The 19,025-nt window shown below is 40.5% G+C and overlaps 1 protein-coding gene across 2 annotated transcripts in view; it reads left to right on the forward strand.

Moving 5' to 3' along the window:
• Magi3 (membrane associated guanylate kinase, WW and PDZ domain containing 3) overlaps nucleotides 1-19,025 on the forward strand; it is a 154,407-nt gene that overhangs the window by 70,898 nt on the left and 64,484 nt on the right. For both annotated transcript variants that reach the window (XM_070006369.1, XM_070006370.1), the window contains exons 2-3: nucleotides 6,024-6,140; nucleotides 18,425-18,544. In XM_070006369.1, the coding sequence (XP_069862470.1) occupies nucleotides 6,024-6,140; nucleotides 18,425-18,544 (237 nt within the window). The remainder of the gene's footprint in view (nucleotides 1-6,023; nucleotides 6,141-18,424; nucleotides 18,545-19,025) is intronic.

Below are 19,025 nucleotides of genomic sequence, written 5' to 3' on the forward strand. Positions count from 1 at the left end.
TGCATTTCCAGTGTGGCCAGGGGTGACGAGCATTTCCTCGTGTTTCTTTGCCATTCTTACCTCTTCTGAGAAGTCTCTCCTTAGCTCCCTCACCCAGGTAGTGATTGGTGTATTAGATTTGGGAGGAGTTGGTTTCTTGGGCTCCCTGTACATACCGGATTTTAGGTCTTTGTCTGATGTGTTGCTGGTAAAGATCTTTTCCCAACTGGTTGGCTGTCTTTCTAGTTTAGTAACTACTTGAAATTCATTTTTACATGGAGTCTGTCTCAGCATCTCAAAACAACCTTCCCCAAACGGTATCTTGATTTGCTGCCTTACAGCCTAAGCCTCTTTCTTTTCCTTTTTTAAGTGAAACTCAATTTTTCCACAGTTAACCAAGTAGAAAGCCCACAGTGATTTTTTTAATCTCTCTCTTCTGTCAGATTCATCACCAAAACTTATGGGTACTGATAATATCATTTTATTCAAATAGGAGAAGTCTCAGATCTTTCTTTTTTTTTTTTTTTTTTTTTTGCCAGTCCTGAGGCTTGAACTCTGGGCCTGAGTGTTGTCCTTCAGCTCTTCAGTTCAAGGCTAGTGCTCTCTCTACCACTTGAGCCACAGTGCCACTTCTGGTTTTCTGGTGGTATATTGGAGATTGGAGATAAGAATCTGACGGACTTTCCTGCCCATGCTGGCTTTGAATTGTGATCCTCAGCCTCCTGAGTAGCTAGGATTACAGACGTGAGCCACTGGCACTCAGAGTTTTCTTTTTTTGGGTCCTCTGTGTTGGGAATGTTTGTCCTTTCTTTGTGGGGACTCAAGGCAGTGGTTTCATTTGGTTCCTTCCCTCTGCTTCACAGTGAGCAGGCAGTGAGTTAACAAGTCACCCATTTTGGTGTGTGCATCAGCATGCACTTTTTTGCTCTGTTCCTCTGGTCTGCAGCTCTGACGTGGTTTTGCTTACTGACATCACAATTAAGAAACTTGAGCAGAAAGAAAATAACCACTTGGCTGCTGCATTCTTCCTTTGGTCCTGGCCTGCCCTGCTACCCATGAGGGCCTTCCACATGTGTTCCACTCAAACTGCAAAATGCACAGGGTTCAGGATCCTAGAGTTGTTTGCCACCCTATGGCATTTCTGAAGCTGGGTTGATGGTGAGAGGTGGAGAGAGGAGCTTAGTGCATGGCAGCACTTAAGTGCATCTTCAGCCACCTCCAGTGGTACAGGTTTTAGCTTCAGATTATACAGGTAGCATTGGGGCAGGTGGTGGGAAAGGTGTGCACAGTTAGAGGGTGTGGCCTGGTTGACCCTATCAGTTCAGTCATTGACTGGAGGAGCCCCGGAGAAGTTCCTGCTTCCACTTGAGAGAAAAGGTAGTTTTGCTTTTTGCCACAGGTAAAGAAGAAGGGCACTGCTTGCCTGAGCAGTGAGCCTTTGTTACAAAATGCTGTCATGAATCTGATCTTCTGGAGCCCAAGGTGATTGCCAAGGAACTGCAAGAGAGTATAGCTTAGATCAAAGGGTGCAGATACAAAGTTGGGGGCGTAGTTAATTCATAGGGCTAAGAAAAAGCCTTTTATTTTTTCAGTGTGGTCTTGATTATTCTTTTTGGAGTTGCTATTTGAATGGGCAGAGCTAAACTTTTTTCCATCTTTTTTTTATGTTTTGTCTTTATTTTGTTCTGTTGGAGTGTCACCTACAAGACCATCTTCTGATCTTGAACATATAATTATATAGCCATGTTTTATAAACATAATTTTAAAAATCCTTTTAAGGAAGTGGCGCTGTGGCTCAAGCGGTAGAGTGCTCGCCTTGAGCTGAAGAGCGCAGGGACAGCGACCAAGTCCAGAGTTCAAGCCCCACGACCGACAAAAAAAAAATCTAAAAAATCCTTTTAAATGTGTCAATTAAACTAGAGCTTAACAATGGAAAGAGGAAGCACTTATATTTTCATTTGTTAAATGAATGTTGATTTTCCTTGAAGTCAGATTACTTTTGAAATTTGATATAATTTTTTCACTCTTTTAGCCATCCACTTCAGAAATGTTCCAAGGATTAGCATGAATTATTACTGTGTTTGTTTTTGGTACCAGTCCTAGGGTGGTTGAACTCAGGGCCTGTACATTGTTCCTGAGCTTTTGTACTCAAGGCTACCACTTGAGCTCCAGCTCCAGCTTTTTGGTGGTTAAATGGAGATAAGAGTCTCATGGACTTTCCTGCCTGGGCTGGCTTCTTCAAACCACAATCCTCAGTTCTCAGCCTCCTAAGTAGCTGAATTTCAGTCATAAGGCACCAGCATCTGATAGTTATGTTTTGTTTTTTTGATCAGTGGTAGGGCTTGAACCCTGGGTGGGTGCTGTCCCTCAGCTCTTCAGCTCAAGGCAAGTGCTCTACCACTTCAGCCACAGAGCCACTTCTGCCTTTTTCTATTTATGTGGTGCTGAGGAATCGAACTCAGCGCCTCATGCATGCAAGGCAAGCACTCTACCACTGAGCCACCTTCCCAGCCCTCATAAATTGTTTTAAAAAGCTACCAGAGAAAAAGATACTATTAAATAATTCCCAAATATTGGTTAATTTTGTCAGTTTATCAGTTTCTACTGGAACACAAGAGGTTCAGTTATTGGTGTGCAATACAGGCATTGGTTATCTGAGTTTATGACAGGCTTGTTAATGATTCGCAGCGTGGGTGTCACAAAACAAAAATTGCTACAGCCCCAGGACAGCACTTTTAAAATATAGATTTTTAACAAAAAGTATTACATCTATGTAATCCCATCAAAAAGTTTAGAAAAAGTTTTGATTATTCCTTTTTTTTTCTACTCTGTTCTACCAAGGTTCCATTTTGCTAAACATTCTTGATATATACTTTTCAAAAAGAAATTTATGATGATTTAGTCTCATCTTAAACAGAAATTTAAATTTCATTTTTCAGATGTAGATTTTAGTTCTATAGCTTATACGTGGTTGTGCTTTAATTTAGGTTTAGTGAAAATAACACCTTCTTTGAAGCCAAATAACTAAAAGAAAATGTACATGTACCCAATTCTATATAAAAGTTCGCAAGTTTTTGGTAATGATATATTAGGTCAGGCTTCCTTTTCTGCTGAGGACCATTGAAGGGCACAGTTTGTAGCCTACGGTGTAATAATACACTTTTATACATGTGAGAGTGTGTGTGTGTGTGTGTGTGTGTGCACGTGTGCACGTGTGCATGTGTGTAATGTAGGTGCCAGCCAGTAATTGATCTCAAGGCCTGGAACTGGGCTTTCATGCAGATGGTGATGCTCTACTGCTTGATCCACACCTCCAGTCTAACTTTTTGCAGGTTAATTGGAGATGGAGTTTCACAGACTTTTCTGCTCAGACTGGTTTCAAACCTCAATCATCCAGGACTCAGTCTCCTGAGGAACTAGAAATATAGGCAGGAGGCACTGCTGCCTGGTTCACTTTCACTAATGAAAATACAAAAAATGATGAAGAAAAAAAAGGATGTGTAGAAAAAGGTCTTTGAGGGGCTGGGAAGGTGGCTTAGTGGTAGAGCACTTGCCTTGCATGCCTGAGGCCCTGGGTTCGATTCCTCAGCACCAAATAAGCAAAAAGAAAAAAAAGAAAAAGAAAAAGGTCTTTGAAATGCCCTAGTAATTACACTTTAAATCTTAGGTACTGTTGCGGCATGAGTTTTTTTACGTGTGCTTTTTCTCATTGCTTATTTTTGCATATCCCCCAGTTTGTTTCAGATTGGGCTCACACTTAGTATTCTATTTTGTAACATGAATATTTTCACTTAAAATATATTATGAGCATCTGACACATTGTTCTGTATCAAATCTTTACTTTTAATGTTGCTACTTTGAGAATCACTGTGTCTTTGAAGACTAGAGTTAAGGTGTCTTTCTTTCCTTCTTTCTTTTTCTTTTTTCTCCCTCCCTCTCCCCCCTCTCTTTCTCTTTCTTTCTTTCTTGTTGGTTGTGGGGCTTGAACTCTGGGCCTGGGCACTGTCCCTCAGCTCTTCAGCTCAAGGCGAGAGCTCTACCACTTGAGCAACAGCACCACTTCCAGTTTTCTAGTAGTTAATTGGAGATAAGAGTCTCTGGGACTTTCCTGCCAGGGTTGGCTTTGAACTGCAATCCTCAGATCTCAGCCTCCAGAGTAGCTAGGATGACAGGTGTGAGCCACTGGTGCCCACCCAAAGAGGAACCTTTTTAAGGATCCAAGAGCATGTATACAACACTAAACTTAAGTTGAAGTTGAATGATGCAGGGGTAAAGATGATAGACAAAATCTAGCCTATGTACTTACAGAAGTCTGTGGTGCACGGACACACCATTTTAACGTGTTCTGTCCCCTGTGTACTTTGTAACTGACAGAGAACATGACCCTCTGAGTGGAAGACATCTTCCTGTTGCTGAGGTGCTAGGGGAGGTATCACACAGAAAATAACAGCATTGCTTGATTATTGCAGCCTGTGTTTTTCTAAATTTCAAGGAGAATACCAAATACACTGGACAATAATTTAAATATATAAATTATTTTTTAAGTTGGGCGCTGGTGGCTCACGCCTGTAATCCTAGCTACTCAGGAGGCTGAGATCTGAGAATCACGGTTCAAAGCCAGCCCAGACAAGAAAGTCCGTGAGACTCTTATCTCCAATAAACCACCAGAAAACTGGAAGTGGTGCTGTGGCTCATGTGGTAGAGCACTTGCCTTGAGCTGAAGACCTGAGGGACAGTGCCCAAGCCCAGAGTTCAAGCCCCATGACCGGCAAAATAAATAAATAAATAAATAATTATTTTAAAAAACTAGCGTGTTCCTGCTTGTTTGTATGAGAGCACTTAGAGGGTAAAGTAGAAATGGACTTTGTAAATTTATAACATTAGATACACTTTTTTGAAGGGGGTGGGGGTTGGTCATGGGGCCTGAACTCTGGGCCTGGGTGCTGTCCCTCAGCTCTCCAGCTCAAAGGATAGCGCTCTACTGCTTGAGCCCAGAGCCACTTCTGGCCTTTTCTGCATATGTTGTGCTAAGGAATCGAATTCAGGGCTTTATGCATGCAAGGCAAGCACTCTACCACTGAACCACCTTACCAGCCCTAGATATACTTTTTTTTATGTATATGTGTATGCCAGTCTGGGAACTCTGGACCTGGGTACTGTCCTTGAGCTTTTGTGCTCAAGGTAAGCACTCTACCGCTTGAGCCACATCTCTGCTTCCAGCTTTTTGGTAGTTAATTGGAAATAAGAATCTCACAGACTTTCCTACCCATCACCATGTGGCTTCGAACCACATTCCTCAGATCTCAGCCTCCTATGTGGCTAGGATTACAGGTCTGACCCACCCCCATCTGGCTTAGGTACACTCGAATAGATTGAAAGTAGAATAGAAATAATGAGGTGGTATTTGAACATGAGTAATACCACATTGTTAGCTTAGACCTGAGTTAGCTGATGTTCTTTCAAATTATTGTTAGAAGGTTCTGCTCAACCTATCTATCCCTGGAACTCTTCTTTCAGCTTGTAAGAGCTCTTACTCATGCACAAGAAAGGCACATACACAGACAATACACAGAAAGTGACAGGCATTGTGGGGGTTGGGACACTGGCAATCCTGCCTGGCTTAGTGTGCCCAAGCTCACAGTGAGGGTTGGAGATGCACTCCCTGGATGCACACACTGGAACTTTGGCCAAGTGACGAAACCTCTCCTCTTTTATCTGTACAGTTTAGATAAGATAATACCTTCTGCATAGTTTGTCATGAGAATGATCAAAGCATATGTGTGGATCATACATCTGTACTGCTGCTACCAGTGCTGACATGACAGTCCCTGTCAGCAATCTCCTCTGGCCGTGCAAAATCAGGCCCACAATATACTGCACTGCATAATTATTGTGCCTACAATCATTTGTTATCTTCTTTTGTTAAAATATTTTGATTTCCTTTTCCTGTTACAGTTAAATGGTTTAAAAGTATTCGGTCACTAGCTTCTATATTTAAATGGACATCTAACAGCTGTGTTTTGTTTCCTGTGGGTTTTTTTTAGGCAAAGTCATTAATAAAGATTTGCGACATTACCTGAGCCTTCAATTCCAGAAAGGATCAGTTGACCACAAACTGCAGCAAGTGATCAGAGATAATCTCTACTTGAGAACCATTCCATGTAAGTATGTGATAATATGAGCTATCCTTACTTAACTAAGTGAACGTCTAGAAATTATTCAGAACATCTCAGATGAATTTGGGAAGACCAAGTTGGTGAATAAGAATGGAGCAAAAAGCTGGGTGCTGGTGACTCATCTGTAATCCCAGCTCCTCAGGAGGCTGAGATCTCAGGATCATAGTTCAAAGTCAGCAGGGGCAGAAAAGTCCATGAGACTCTTAGCCCCTATTAACTATCCAGAAAAGGAAGAAGTGGAGTTACGGTTCCAAGCGGTAGAGTGCTGGCTTTGAGCAACAAACTCCCAGGCATAGTGCCCATGCCCTGAGTTCAAGCCGTAGGACTAGCAAGTGCACACACACAAGAAAGAAAGATTGGATAAGAAGAAAATTTTTAGAGAACTTCGGGAGTTTGCTTTATAAAATTACAAAGAATTAGATTCTGTATTGTGACTTTTAAAAAATTGTTTAGAATTTAAAATTTTATTTACTGTATGGAACTGTCATGGGAAATCCTTATGCTATACAATTGAATATACTCTTAAAAATGTAGTAAATACATATTTGCCTGTTAATTAGATTTTATTTCTATGAATCAAATTGTAAAGTCTCTGTAGTACAATTTTAGCTCTTAATAGTATGTGCCTGGAGAGCAGCTTTATAATGTACCCTCCACCTGGGTAGGACAAAGGACAAAAAGGAAGAAGCACAAAGAAACCTTTCTACCATTCATTCTGAACTTCACCTAGCTAGAGGTCTTGATATTTCTCAGAAGACCTGATGAATGGTGGACACATAGCAGGAAATGCTTAAGTTTGGCTTTAGTCAACACAGGTCTTGGAAAGAATGCAGAGCAGCAAACAATAAAGGTCACAGACGGGCCTTCTCTGAGTTTCTTTCCAGTGTCTGCAACCATTTGTGGATACCAATTTCCTAAGGGTATGGACCTGTTGATTTCCTTTACTTGTTAATTTTATATAATGTCTAATCTATTACCAAGGCTTCTTGATTGCGTTTTTTTAATACCTGTCCCTCTGCACTTCCCCGAACCCTTACCCTTTCTTACTTGAACTGTTTTTCTTCTGTTTTCCTTTGTGAATATATTATTTATAAACAGTATATGTAATGGTAAAGATGATTTGTTCAGCAGTACTGGGGTTTGAACTTAGGACAACCTCTGTGTTGCTAGGCTGACACTTTACAACTTGAACCAGTTCCGGCTCAGACTCTTGACTCTAACATCTTATTCTCTGCTTCATATGGGCAAGTTATGGTATGTTTCTGAACCTCAGAATCTCCATACTTAAAATAAGCACAACATGACTCACTTCATACAGTTACTAGAATTACAGTGAGAACAGTATGTAAACCACTTAACCAGGCATTCAAGGTGTCCTGCCTTTCATGTCACCTTGTCACCTGAATGTAGCCTATTTTCTTTTTTTAAATACATTCTCTCTTTTTAAACCACAGGCCTGATGATTGTCATTTTGTATTTTATCCTTCAAAGACCCATTAGCTGGGTGCTATGGCTCACACTTACAATCTTAACTTCTGCTGAGACAGAGATCAGGAGATCATAGATTGAAGACAGCCTAGATAAAACAGGTTTGAAGACCTCATCTCAGCAACAACAACAACAAATTGGGTGTGATGGTTGGTCCACACCTGTCACCATAGCTACATGGAAAGTGTAAATGGAAGATTCGCAGTCCACATGGGCTTGGCATAAATGAGAGACTTCTCTGCCTAGACTGGCCTTGAATCGTGATCCTCTGGATCTCTGCCTCCCGAGTAGCTAGAATTATATAAGTGAGCCACCAATGCCAGATGAAGCTGTCTTTATATTTTTTGATAGAACATTATCTTTAGCCTCACATCTTTCATATTTTTCTATCTTCTTTTACCTTACGTTACTTTTATATCATAAGCCTTTTACTCTATAGCTTGTTGTTTATCTGTTCTCTTTCTTTAAACAGCTTCCATCTTTATCCTTATGGTTAGTTCTACATTTTTATTTAATATTACTCATTTTCCTCTCTGTTTATTTTTGTCCTGACTATAAGAAATACTGAATGATCTATTGATCTCTTCTTTCTCTGTTCTCCCCCATAGTTGACTTGAAGTAACATCTTTTTACTAGCAGCAATTGAAATAAATCAATAAGCATAGTCTACTTTGTACCTGTTTTTTTCATTCTTCTCCTGTTTTGTATGTGTGTGTGTGTGTGTGTGCTCACACGTGCGTGCGTGCGTGCATGCATGTGTGCTTGGGTGTGCATGTGTGCTTGCGTGTGGTCCTAGGCTTGAACTCAGAGTCTGGGCACTATCCCTGAGCTTTTTGCTCAAAGTCTGCACACTGTTTGACTCCAGTTGCACTTCTCTCTCTTTTGGGAGGTTAATTAGAGTTAGGAGCCTCACAGACTTTCCTGCCAGGACTGGTTTTAAACCATGATCTTCAAATCTCAGCCTCTTGAGTAGCTGGGATTACAGATGTGAGCCAATGGCACCCAGCTGCCCTACTCTTTGATACTTGAGTTATATGCATGTTTGCAAGCCATTACGTGACTGTACTCTTATACTGATTCATTATTCTGTAAGTACATTAGTACTCTTACCACCAGTTCATAGTTTCTTGAGTAATTGTGGATATCTAAAGCTTGTTCTCTACTAGAGTTCCCAAGGAAAGTTCCCAGGATTATCTTAGTAGTTTGTCTGTGACCTTCGTACTTCGTATTTGTTTGAAGTACAGTAGCTCATGCATGTGATAATAGCTGTTTGGGATGCAGAGATCGGGAGGTTAGTGGCTAAGGGCAGCCAGGTAAAAAGTTTGAGATCCCATTCCGTCCAATTCTGGGTACTCATGAGTCTGAGATCTAGAGGCATGGCTCTAGAACGGGGTGGGGTAGAGGAGGGAGATCCAGTCAAGTTCAAACCCTAGTACTTGGGGTAAGGGGCAGGGAGCTGGGTGCAGTTGAGATCTGTCATATAAGCTACACAGGAAACAAATATAAGTCACTGCCAGGCTAATGGGGGCAAATAGCATGACCCTGTTCTAAAAATAATGAAAGCAAAGCGGACTGGGAAGTGGCTCAAGTGGTAGAGTACCTATTTAACTTCAAACCCCAGTATTTACCCGCCCCCCTCCAAAAAAAAGTCTGAGAGCAGTCTGATTTTCATTTCAGAGGTAAAGTTGTTCTTCCTTTGTTAAAACAGAGTAACAAAAAGAAAGCTGTGCTTCCTAAGACCTATCTCCTTACTGTCTGCTGCCTCCATCACGTGGGTCTTTTAAGTTACTTTATTGTCCCAGTTTTGTAGTTTCTCCTCAGTGTGAAGTTTTGTCCTAGAGAAGAGCTACAGTTTATATATAGTTTTTGTTCATAGGGTCCACGCAGCTGTACCTCTTCAGATCTTAAGAGCTCCACTTAGCTGTCTGACAAACCCAAATGCTTTAAACTGCTCTGAACCTAGAAGCAGTTAGCACACTGAATGGCCACGTCTGGTCTCTTAGCGTTCTTTACTGAAAGATTGCAACTCTAGAATGCAGTGGTGTTCTGTCATCCTAGCTCTCCGGGAGGCTCAGATCAGGAGGACTGCAGTTCCAAGCCAACCTAAGCAGAAAAGTCTGTGAGCCTCCATTTCAATGGAAGTGTGGTATGCTAGCATGTATCTGTCATCCCAGTTATAGTGGGAATCAGACAGCAGCTGGATTGCAGCACAGGGGCCTGGGAATAAGTGAGACCTATCGCAAAAATAACCAGTACAAAAAAAGGCTAGATGCATGGCTTAGCGGGAGAGTACTTGCCTAGCAAGTGAGTTCAAACATCAGTACCACTTCTGCCTGCAAAAAAAAAAATTCTAAGTCTACTTGGGCAATAAAACCTGATTCCCAAGGCTGGGAATGTGGCTCAGTGGTAGAGTGCTTGCCTCGCATGCATGAGGCCCTGGGTTCAATTCCTCAGCACCACATAAGCAAAAAAAGCCATAAGTGGTGCTGTGGCTCAAGTGGTAGAGCACTAGCCTTTAGCCGAAGAGCTGAGGTACAGTGCCCAGGCCTAGAGTTCAAGAAAAAAAAAACAACAAGGAAAAAAAAAAAACCTGATTTGAGGTCTGAGACAAGAAAGTGTAAATGAGGTTAGAATACCTAGTTACATATCAGAAGTACTTTATCAGCCACCTAGTAGAGACTTACTGACCAAAATATGAGGATTTTTTGAACAAGAAAATAGAGAGAGGAGCAGCAGACAGGTCTTTTTATTCTTTGATACCAGACTTCAGTAGAATAGGACTAGGATTTCTGAGAAAAGAGGAAAGGAGACTGTGTTTTCTTCAACTTTCTGCCTGAAGGAATTTTCTGCAGGGAAGGCAGCCCAGGCAGAGTGCAGCAGACACTGAGTTGTGAGAACAGAAATCTGAGTTTAGAAGTCTAAAGTATCTGGAATTTATATGTGGAGAGACCTGTGAAAGAAAAAGCTCAAGTGATAAGCAGGGAGCACAGTAAGCTGAGAATGTGTAGGACAGGCCCACAGGCCAGACAAGAAGAGCTGAGGGTATTTCCCAGAGCTCACACAGGGCCAGAAGATGTTTGAGTTCTGACCAGTCTGATCAGGGAGTCCCACCAGCGTCCTACCTTACTACCAGGGCTAAAGTAGTGGATGAAAACTTGTAGGCCCATTTTAATGAAGTTAATTTTAAAACCCTCAAAGAATTGAATGGGTATAAATAGCATTTAACCTGACACACATAGAGAGACAGAACAAAATGGAGACAGTGTATTTCACAGTATCCAACATTTAATAAAAAAGTTACTAGACATGTAGCTGGCACCAGAGGATTACAGTTCAGACCTACTCAAGCAGAAGAGTTGTTTTTTATTTTGAGAGTCTATCTCCAAATGTAACTACTAAAAATCCAGGTTGGAGGCATGGCTCAAGATATAGAATAAGAGGGTATATAAGTAAGTCCAACCCTCAGTACTGGAAATCAAAATTACTAGACATGCAGCACATAGGAAAGTGAGACCATACAGCTTTTCAAGTGAAAAAAATACAGCTTTTCAAGTGAAAAAATTCTGTGATAGAAAAAAAATAATTAGAAATGACACATGATATGGCATTACCATACCAAGCATTTTAGTGCTATTATAAATATGTTCAAGGATTTAAATCAAAGAGAATATACAAAAAAAGTAAATGGAGCATAACATTCATAGGATATACTTTAAAAAAAGATTAGAAATGTCAGAAGAAGAGATCACTGAATGTGAATACATAGAAACTAATCAAACAAGCTACCAAAATGGGGGAGGGCCTAGCAAGAGCCAGAAGGAACTCATGTATAATCATCATAAACAACTAAAAATTGGGCACGATATAAGTAACATCTGTTTCTAGATAGTTGAAATTTAGAACAGAACTATACTCTATAGGTGAGCTATGGCACCCTATCAAGCCAAAGTAAGAAAGCAGAAAAAATACTTGGAGAGGTGGGGGCTAAAATTGTTCTAAATTTCATGGAGACAGTAAACATGCAAATCTAAGAAGTTCAACAAACCATAAGCAGAAGAAAAAAAAACTACACCAAGACACAACATAACCTAATATTCTGACAGCCGGTAATTAAGCAAAGAAGGTGAAAGGCAGATAGAAGGTGCATTACATGCCAGGAAGCAGAGGATTCCTAGAGACTCCTCCACTGCAGCCGTACGAATCTGTCAAGGGCCATCCTTGACATTTAAGTGGAAAAGATGATGATCCTAGATGCCTGTGTACACCAGAGAAGTGAAGACAGAGCACAGGGAAGGGATTTTTCAACTGCAAAATTACTACATAAAATATTATTGGAAATTCTTTAAATATAAGGGAAATGAAAGCTGTGCAACAGAAGGGTAAGGAAAATAGGCAACCTTATAATCATAATTATTTATGTTAGTAATTAGCTTAACGTTAAGCAGAAATCAGTAAGGTAAAAAGAAAACATGAGCAGTCCTTTGAGTCAGCATGTTTTGGAACATGCCCCCAAGAACAGCTGACTACACATTATTTCCTAGTATACATGAAGCCTCTTCCTATTTTTTGGACAGTATGCTTATTGAGAAAACACAGCAAGTGTCAGAATATTACATCTTATAAGTTATCTGACTAGAATTACAGAATAATTTGCAAATAACATCTGGAAAATCTCTAAGTACTTATAAATTAAATGGCACATTTCTAGGCAACTTTTGTTTAGAAATTTTAAATTAACCAGGGAAATTACAAAAGACCATATATTAGAATACCTCAAGACCTATCAAACATTATTTAGGGTAATTGCTAGAATACTACTGAGACTTGCTGGATATATAAAAACCAGTAATATTAGACCAAATTTTTTATGAACCTGAACTTAAGAATATTTTGGAAAAATCAATATATAGCAGTATATAAAAGGATAATCCATTATAACTAGGTGGGGTTTGCCTAGGGATGTAAGGTTGGTTTGTCATCAGAAAATTCATAGTATCACAGACTGCAGAAGCAAAACCATTGTCTTCTTAATATATGCAGAAATTCATAAAATATTCAACACTCATTCATGATAGCCTCTCTTGTTTATTTCTTCTCGGTCCTCTTGGTCCACTTTTGTCTCCTGACAGTGTTACTGGACATCTCTCCCCAGCCCTTGGGCAGTGTGAAGCTTGGCCTGTAGAGGTCGCAGTGGACACTGGAGAAAGAAAAGCTTCTTTTCTCCGGTCCAGCATGTCTGTTCCTTTGTGCTACTGTTGCAGAAATACACCCAGCACGTGTCAGAACACCCTAGTGGTCTGCTCCATTGGGGTTCACTGATGCCCTGGAGAGAGCAGGAGGCTCCCCGAGCCCTACCAGCATACCCACTGACTTCCTAGTAGTTTCCTGGCAGATTCTGTGAACCCACTTAAGAATGCTATTTTTTAGAGTTGTCTTTTAGTCTTACTTTTAGAAATGTTTCAGTCTCACTTAAGTCCCTGTAAATAGCAGTTCTTCACATTAAAACTTCCTTGTTCAAGTTACCATGAGATTTCTCTCTTCTATCTGGATTCCAACTGACACAGAATTGTACTGATAGTTGTTCTGGGAAGACACTGCCAGAATGGGTTTAAGTTGGCTTTAGTTGTGTTCTTTGTCTTGAGCCTAGTGCTGAGTTCCTTACAATGGAAAGTAGCGTGCTTGTAACTCATGAAAAGCTACATTATCACAGAGTAGCCAAGGTAGCATCTGTGGTTGAAAGTGAAGCATCACATGAATTGAGGGCCTTTAGAACCCGAGTGGCCTCTGTCACTGTCTATTTTGGCAGTTAGTGCTGTGCACACTGCGTGGGTGCTTCTCCCGAGGGCATCCCCTACTCCCAGGGGGACATGGCAGGTCCTGACTAATGGCTTAGTGTTATTTGAGCTAATACGGTTTACTAGCTCATGAGATCTACCAGATGCAGGTATGTTGTAACAGAGAACCTTTAAAAAGGGGGATAGGTATTTATTTATTATTACCATTTTGCCCATACTGGGGCTTGAATTCAGGGCCTGGGCCTTGTCCCTGAGTTTCTTTTGCTCAAGGCTCGTACCCTACCACTTGAGCCACAGCACCACTTCTGGTGTTTTGGGGTAATTTATTGGAGATAATTGTATCACAGACTTTCTTGGCCAGACTGGCTTCAAACCATGATCCTCAGATCTCAGCCTCCAAGTATTTAGGATGACTTGGCACCCAGCTAAAAGGGAGTTGTTAACACAAATGCAAAAAGTCATTAAAAAATTGAAAGATAGTGAAAAGCATTTGAACTTCTCATTCCTAAATCAAAAATTTTAAACATTAGTTGCATTGACTGCTGGTGTTGGATCTTTGGTAGGGGCAGTGTTTGAGACAGAATGTTAAGACTATGTCCAAAATCCTCTTCACATTGGATGTTAAGTTGTAGGTTGTTTCATTTAGCCTTACTTTCTTTTATCATGATTATGAAAATATGTTGCTTTTTTTGGTTTTTGTTTTGCTCTGAAATTAGTATTACTTTCACTTCACCTTTTAGATTAGTTTGTGGTTTTAGATTGGAGTATTGGACATTATTTCTCTCTCTTCTCTCTGCATTTCTTCAGCTGCAGTATTTACAAGGCACTGAACCACAGGGTAGAAAATCACGTGGTAGAAAATGCAGGGAATGTTACTGGATAGGATTTGAATACCCTGACATTCCAATATCCCTCCAAGGTTGACAACATTACAGAGTTATGTTGAAACTGCTCATCCAAGGCCATATTTAGCCTTCTATAACTTGTTGTTTTTGTTTGTTTGTTTGTTTGTTTGTTTGTTTTTGGGTCCCGTCGTGGGGCCTGAACTCTGGGCCTGGGCGCTGTTCCTCAGCTCTTCAGCTCAAGGCTAGCGCTCTACCACTTGAGCCATAGCGCCATTTCCAGCTTTTTTCTTTTTGCTTATGTGGTGCTGGGGAATCGAACCCAGGGCCTCAGCCATGCAAGGCAAGTGCTCTACCACTGAGCCACCTTCCCAGCCCTATAACTTGTTATTTTTTTGAGACACAACTCACAGGATTTGTGTAAAGTATAACATGTATACAATTGTATTGATGTTGCCGTGGGAAAGACCTGCTCTTGCCAGATAGAGCTGTGCACACACATAAAGGAGCAGCTGCTTTAAGACGGAGTAGACTGCTGCCTCTGCTCTCTCTCTGGAAATAGCCGCTGCTGCTGCAGTTGATTCCACTTCTCTTTGTTGCCTGATTTTGCTTTCAGTGGCTAAACTGGTAACGGCATTACGTCAAATGGTTCAGATTTGATTCTCATAATGAAATTGCAGTATGCTTTTCTTCATTTTCCCTATTGATTTTTTTTTACAGTGCTACATTTGTAGTAATAGCCTTGCACTCTTGCTCAGCTAGATTACTTACTCATGGCTGGCCATTGGTAATAATCCCAGACCAAACCAGGTCCTCCTACCCTTATATGGTCAGTATGACATGTAATATGGCTCCGCTTAACTTAGGCTTTACACAGTCATTATCTTTTTTTGTATCACTTGGGTGATATCTTAACTTTGCTGTATGACAGACCACCTTAAAGCTAGGTAGCTTCCATCATGTCTCATTTCTCCTGAGTCATGAGTCAGCAGGGATCTGCTGGGGATTGAGGGGCCAAGATGGCCTCACTCCTGTGTCAGGCCCTTTGTGCAGCTCTGGTTATTCAGTAGTCTAACTGGACCTCCTTGCATGGTAGTGGGGACATTTCAGGAGGGTGAAGATGGGAGTATAGACTTCTAAATTTGCACAGCGTCATGTTCTTCAAAAAACTAATAAAAGCAAGTCATGTAGTTCATTCTTACAGCTCCCAACTTTTTTTTTTTTTTTGTCGGTCATGGGGCTTGAACTCTGGGCTTGGGTGCTGTCCCTCAGCTCTTCAGCTCAAGGCGAGTGCTATACTGCTTGAGCCACAGTACCACGTCCAGTTTTTTAGTGGTTTATTGGAGATAAGAGTCTCATGGAGTTTCATGCCCGGGCTGGTTTTGAACAGTGATCCTCAGCTTCCTGAGTAGCTAGGATTACAGGCATGAGGCCCCCAACTCTTAATGAGACAAGGTATGAAAGAAATATTGTGCTCTGTTTTTCCATATATCACAGATAATTAAAATTTTATCCATTGAGTTTAGTTCCTAAAATTCATTCTTATTTAATATGAAAACTAAAAGCTGTTCATTTAGAGACTCCTAACAATCACTTAATATATGAGATACATAAACAACTTGAAAATTTAAAAATGTAACGTTAAAGAAGTTATATTCTCCAGCTTCTTTACCCTCTAATATCGAACCGATTAAAAAATACTGTAGAAGCCAGGCACCGGTGGCTCATGCCTGTAATCCTAGCTACTCAGGAGGCTGAGATCTAAGGATCACGGTTCAAAGCTAGCCTGGGCAGGAAAGTCCGTGAGACTCTTTATCTCCAACTAGAAAACCGGAAGTGGCGCTGTGGCTCAAGCGGTAGAGCCCTCGCCTTGAGCTGAAGAGCTCAGAGACAGCACCCAAGCCCAGAATTCAAGCCCCACGACAGACCGAAAAAAAATACTGTAGAAAAGTGTGGAGTTAAAAATACAGAGGGAAATTTAGTACAATCTGCATAATGTTGACTTAGCTATTATTTTCTCAAACCATTATATATGTGTTATCACTAATCTTTGTGGATTTTTTACATTATGGAATATTAAAAGTAGGAACTAGCTGGGCATCAGTGGCTCATGCCTGTAATCCTAGCTACTCAGGAGGCTGAGATCTGAAGATCTTTGGTTTGAAGCCAGCCCAGGCAGGAAAGTCTTATGAGACTCTTATCCCCAGTAAATTACTCAGAAAAGGTCAGAAGTGGCCCTGTGGCTCAAATGGTGGAATGATAGCCTTGAGCAAAAGAAGCTCAGAGACAACACCCAGGCCCCAGGACCAGCCAAAAAAAAAATAAAAAAAGCAAATACGAGTTTCTGGTGAATACATTTGTAATAACATAATACTGTTGAGTTGGTTTAAATTTATATGTTCACTTATCTGTCAGTTACAATCATTGCAATGCACTCAACTTAGGGCTGGGTCACATAGACACAGTTCCTGCCTGTCACCACACCCTAGGTGGGGTCAGGAAGGTTCTAGGAAGCAACTCTGTGAGCCAAGACTTGAGAGGTGAGCTACAGAGGGGAAGGAGTATGAGTCCTGTAGTGAGAGGGGGAAGGACTTGCGTGTTGGAAGTGAGTACAACGGGAGTGTGAGAGGAACTGAATAAAAGTCTCTGATAGGTTGAGTGGAAAGAGGTGAGGTAGCTGGCCACTGCAGGTCTTCTTGCAGCGTCTGGATTCCTGGGATGCCCTAGAGGGGCTGAGAGAGGATTTGTTGTTGTTTTTACTCAGATTATTTCAGGAAAGTCACCAGCTATAGTGTGGTGAGATGTGTAGCCAGGGAAAGCAAGGATTAAACTAGAGATCCAACATCATGGGCCACAGATGTCAGTTAGGTGGTTGTGGGAAAAAAGAGGAGCATCCAGAAGTATTTAAGAGGAGAAAGCAATTGGCTTTGGTTACTGGATATAGAACAGAGGGAGGCACTGAGGTGACAGACTTTCAGATGAGGATCTAAGCGGAGGACAGTTTTGGTCTTGTGCATCTCAGACTAAAGTCCTGTGATCTCCTTTTGTACTGCAAAGGATTTGAAATGACATGTCAAATTTCAATTCATAAAAGTGATTGAGGACTGGGAAGGTGGCTCGGTAGAGTGCTTGCCTAGCTAGCACTCATGAAGCCCTGGGTTTGATTCCTCAGTACTGAATAAACAGAAAAAGCCAGAAGTGGCGCTGTGGCTCAAGTGGTTGAATGCTAGCCTTGAGAAAAAGAAGCTCAGGCTAATGCCCAGTCCCTGAGTTTAAGCCCCAGGACTGGCCAAAGAAAGAAAGAAAGTGACTGAGTTTCATTTAGGACAATCCAGTCAAATGTAGCAGTGCTGCCACAATCTGAGTTGTATGTTGAATCTGAAACAAAGATTTTACTTTAGCATGAGTTCCATTTTAGTATAGAAATGTATGTGTCTACAGTAGTGTCTGTAAAAGTTTACTTACCTCTAAGTTGTTGGAAATTACTTGAAGAGAATAATGATGAAGCAGTATGTGAATGCCTATCTTAATTCTTTTTAGTCTAAAATAACATCATAGTCAATGTTTGTTCACATGTTAAAGCTTACTGAAAGAATTTATAGACATTGTTTCTCTCTCTTTTATAATCTTTGATAACTCTAGTAAAGAGAAAGTTGTTTTTACTTTTGCTAGGAAAGGAAAAAGTGTATGCAGAATAATTATTTGAACACTACATTGTAAGCCATATTTATCTTTAGTTTTTATTCATTAACCATATATTCTAATGTAGTTGGAGTAGAGAATAATGCCTGTTATTTATTTCTTCTTGCTGTTAAGTAATGATAATGGATGTTTTAAAAGAATCAATTAAGCCTTTTTGGCACTGAAATTATCTTAGGGTTCTTATAGTTTTAAATTTCATGGCTGGTTTATTAAGGTGCATTTACTCATTCTACATTGATAGTACTACTTTCACTGAATAATATATTAAAATTAGTATAATATTAACCTTCTAATTCTCGTTCCAGAAATTAGGATGTAGTTAGTTAGCTGGCTCTCCAGTGTGTTCTCCATAAACCTGAGTTTTCTATTATTTTGGATCTTTTGTAATTTAAAAAGCATTTTAAAATGTGTACATATTTTTCTTTCTTCTTTTTTTCCATAGGCACTACAAGGGCCCCCAGGGATGGGGAAGTCCCAGGGGTGGACTATAATTTCATTTCTGTTGACCAGTTCAAAGCACTGGAGGAGAGTGGCGCATTGTTAGAGAGTGGAACGTATGATGGTATGTCCCCAAATGACCACCCATGTGACTGCAGTTATTTCAGAGAGAATTCAAACAGTAAAATACCATTTTAAAACGTTCTTAGAAAACTGTTCTTTTCTAGAGCATTTCTTATTTTAAATCAAAACTGGCTAGTTTATGTATTTCATAGAAATGTCCATTATCTGAACTCAGCAAGTTTTTGTGAATAACTTTTCTGTTTATGATTGAGAACCCCGAATCTTTATACAGTAAAAAACAAAAACAAAAATCCCTGTATGTAGTTTGAATCTCTTGGAGAAAACAAAACTATACATAGGGGGCAGCAAAAACAGGATAATTGGTTTTCTTTTTGTATCTGTTTACCCCCTTGATTCAGGAAAATAAAAATTCAAGATCATATTTCAACTTTTAAATGATCCTTGTTAGCAATTTTTCTCACCTACCATGGTTTTAACTGGCAAGCCTGTCCATTTCCACAGGGCCATACCCTTCCCCACCA

The sequence above is a fragment of the Dipodomys merriami genome, unplaced genomic scaffold, assembly GCF_024711535.1.
Source record: "Dipodomys merriami isolate MVZ:Mamm:240054 unplaced genomic scaffold, mDipMer1.0.p SCAF_7, whole genome shotgun sequence".
NCBI classification, from domain to species: Eukaryota; Metazoa; Chordata; class Mammalia; order Rodentia; family Heteromyidae; genus Dipodomys; species Dipodomys merriami.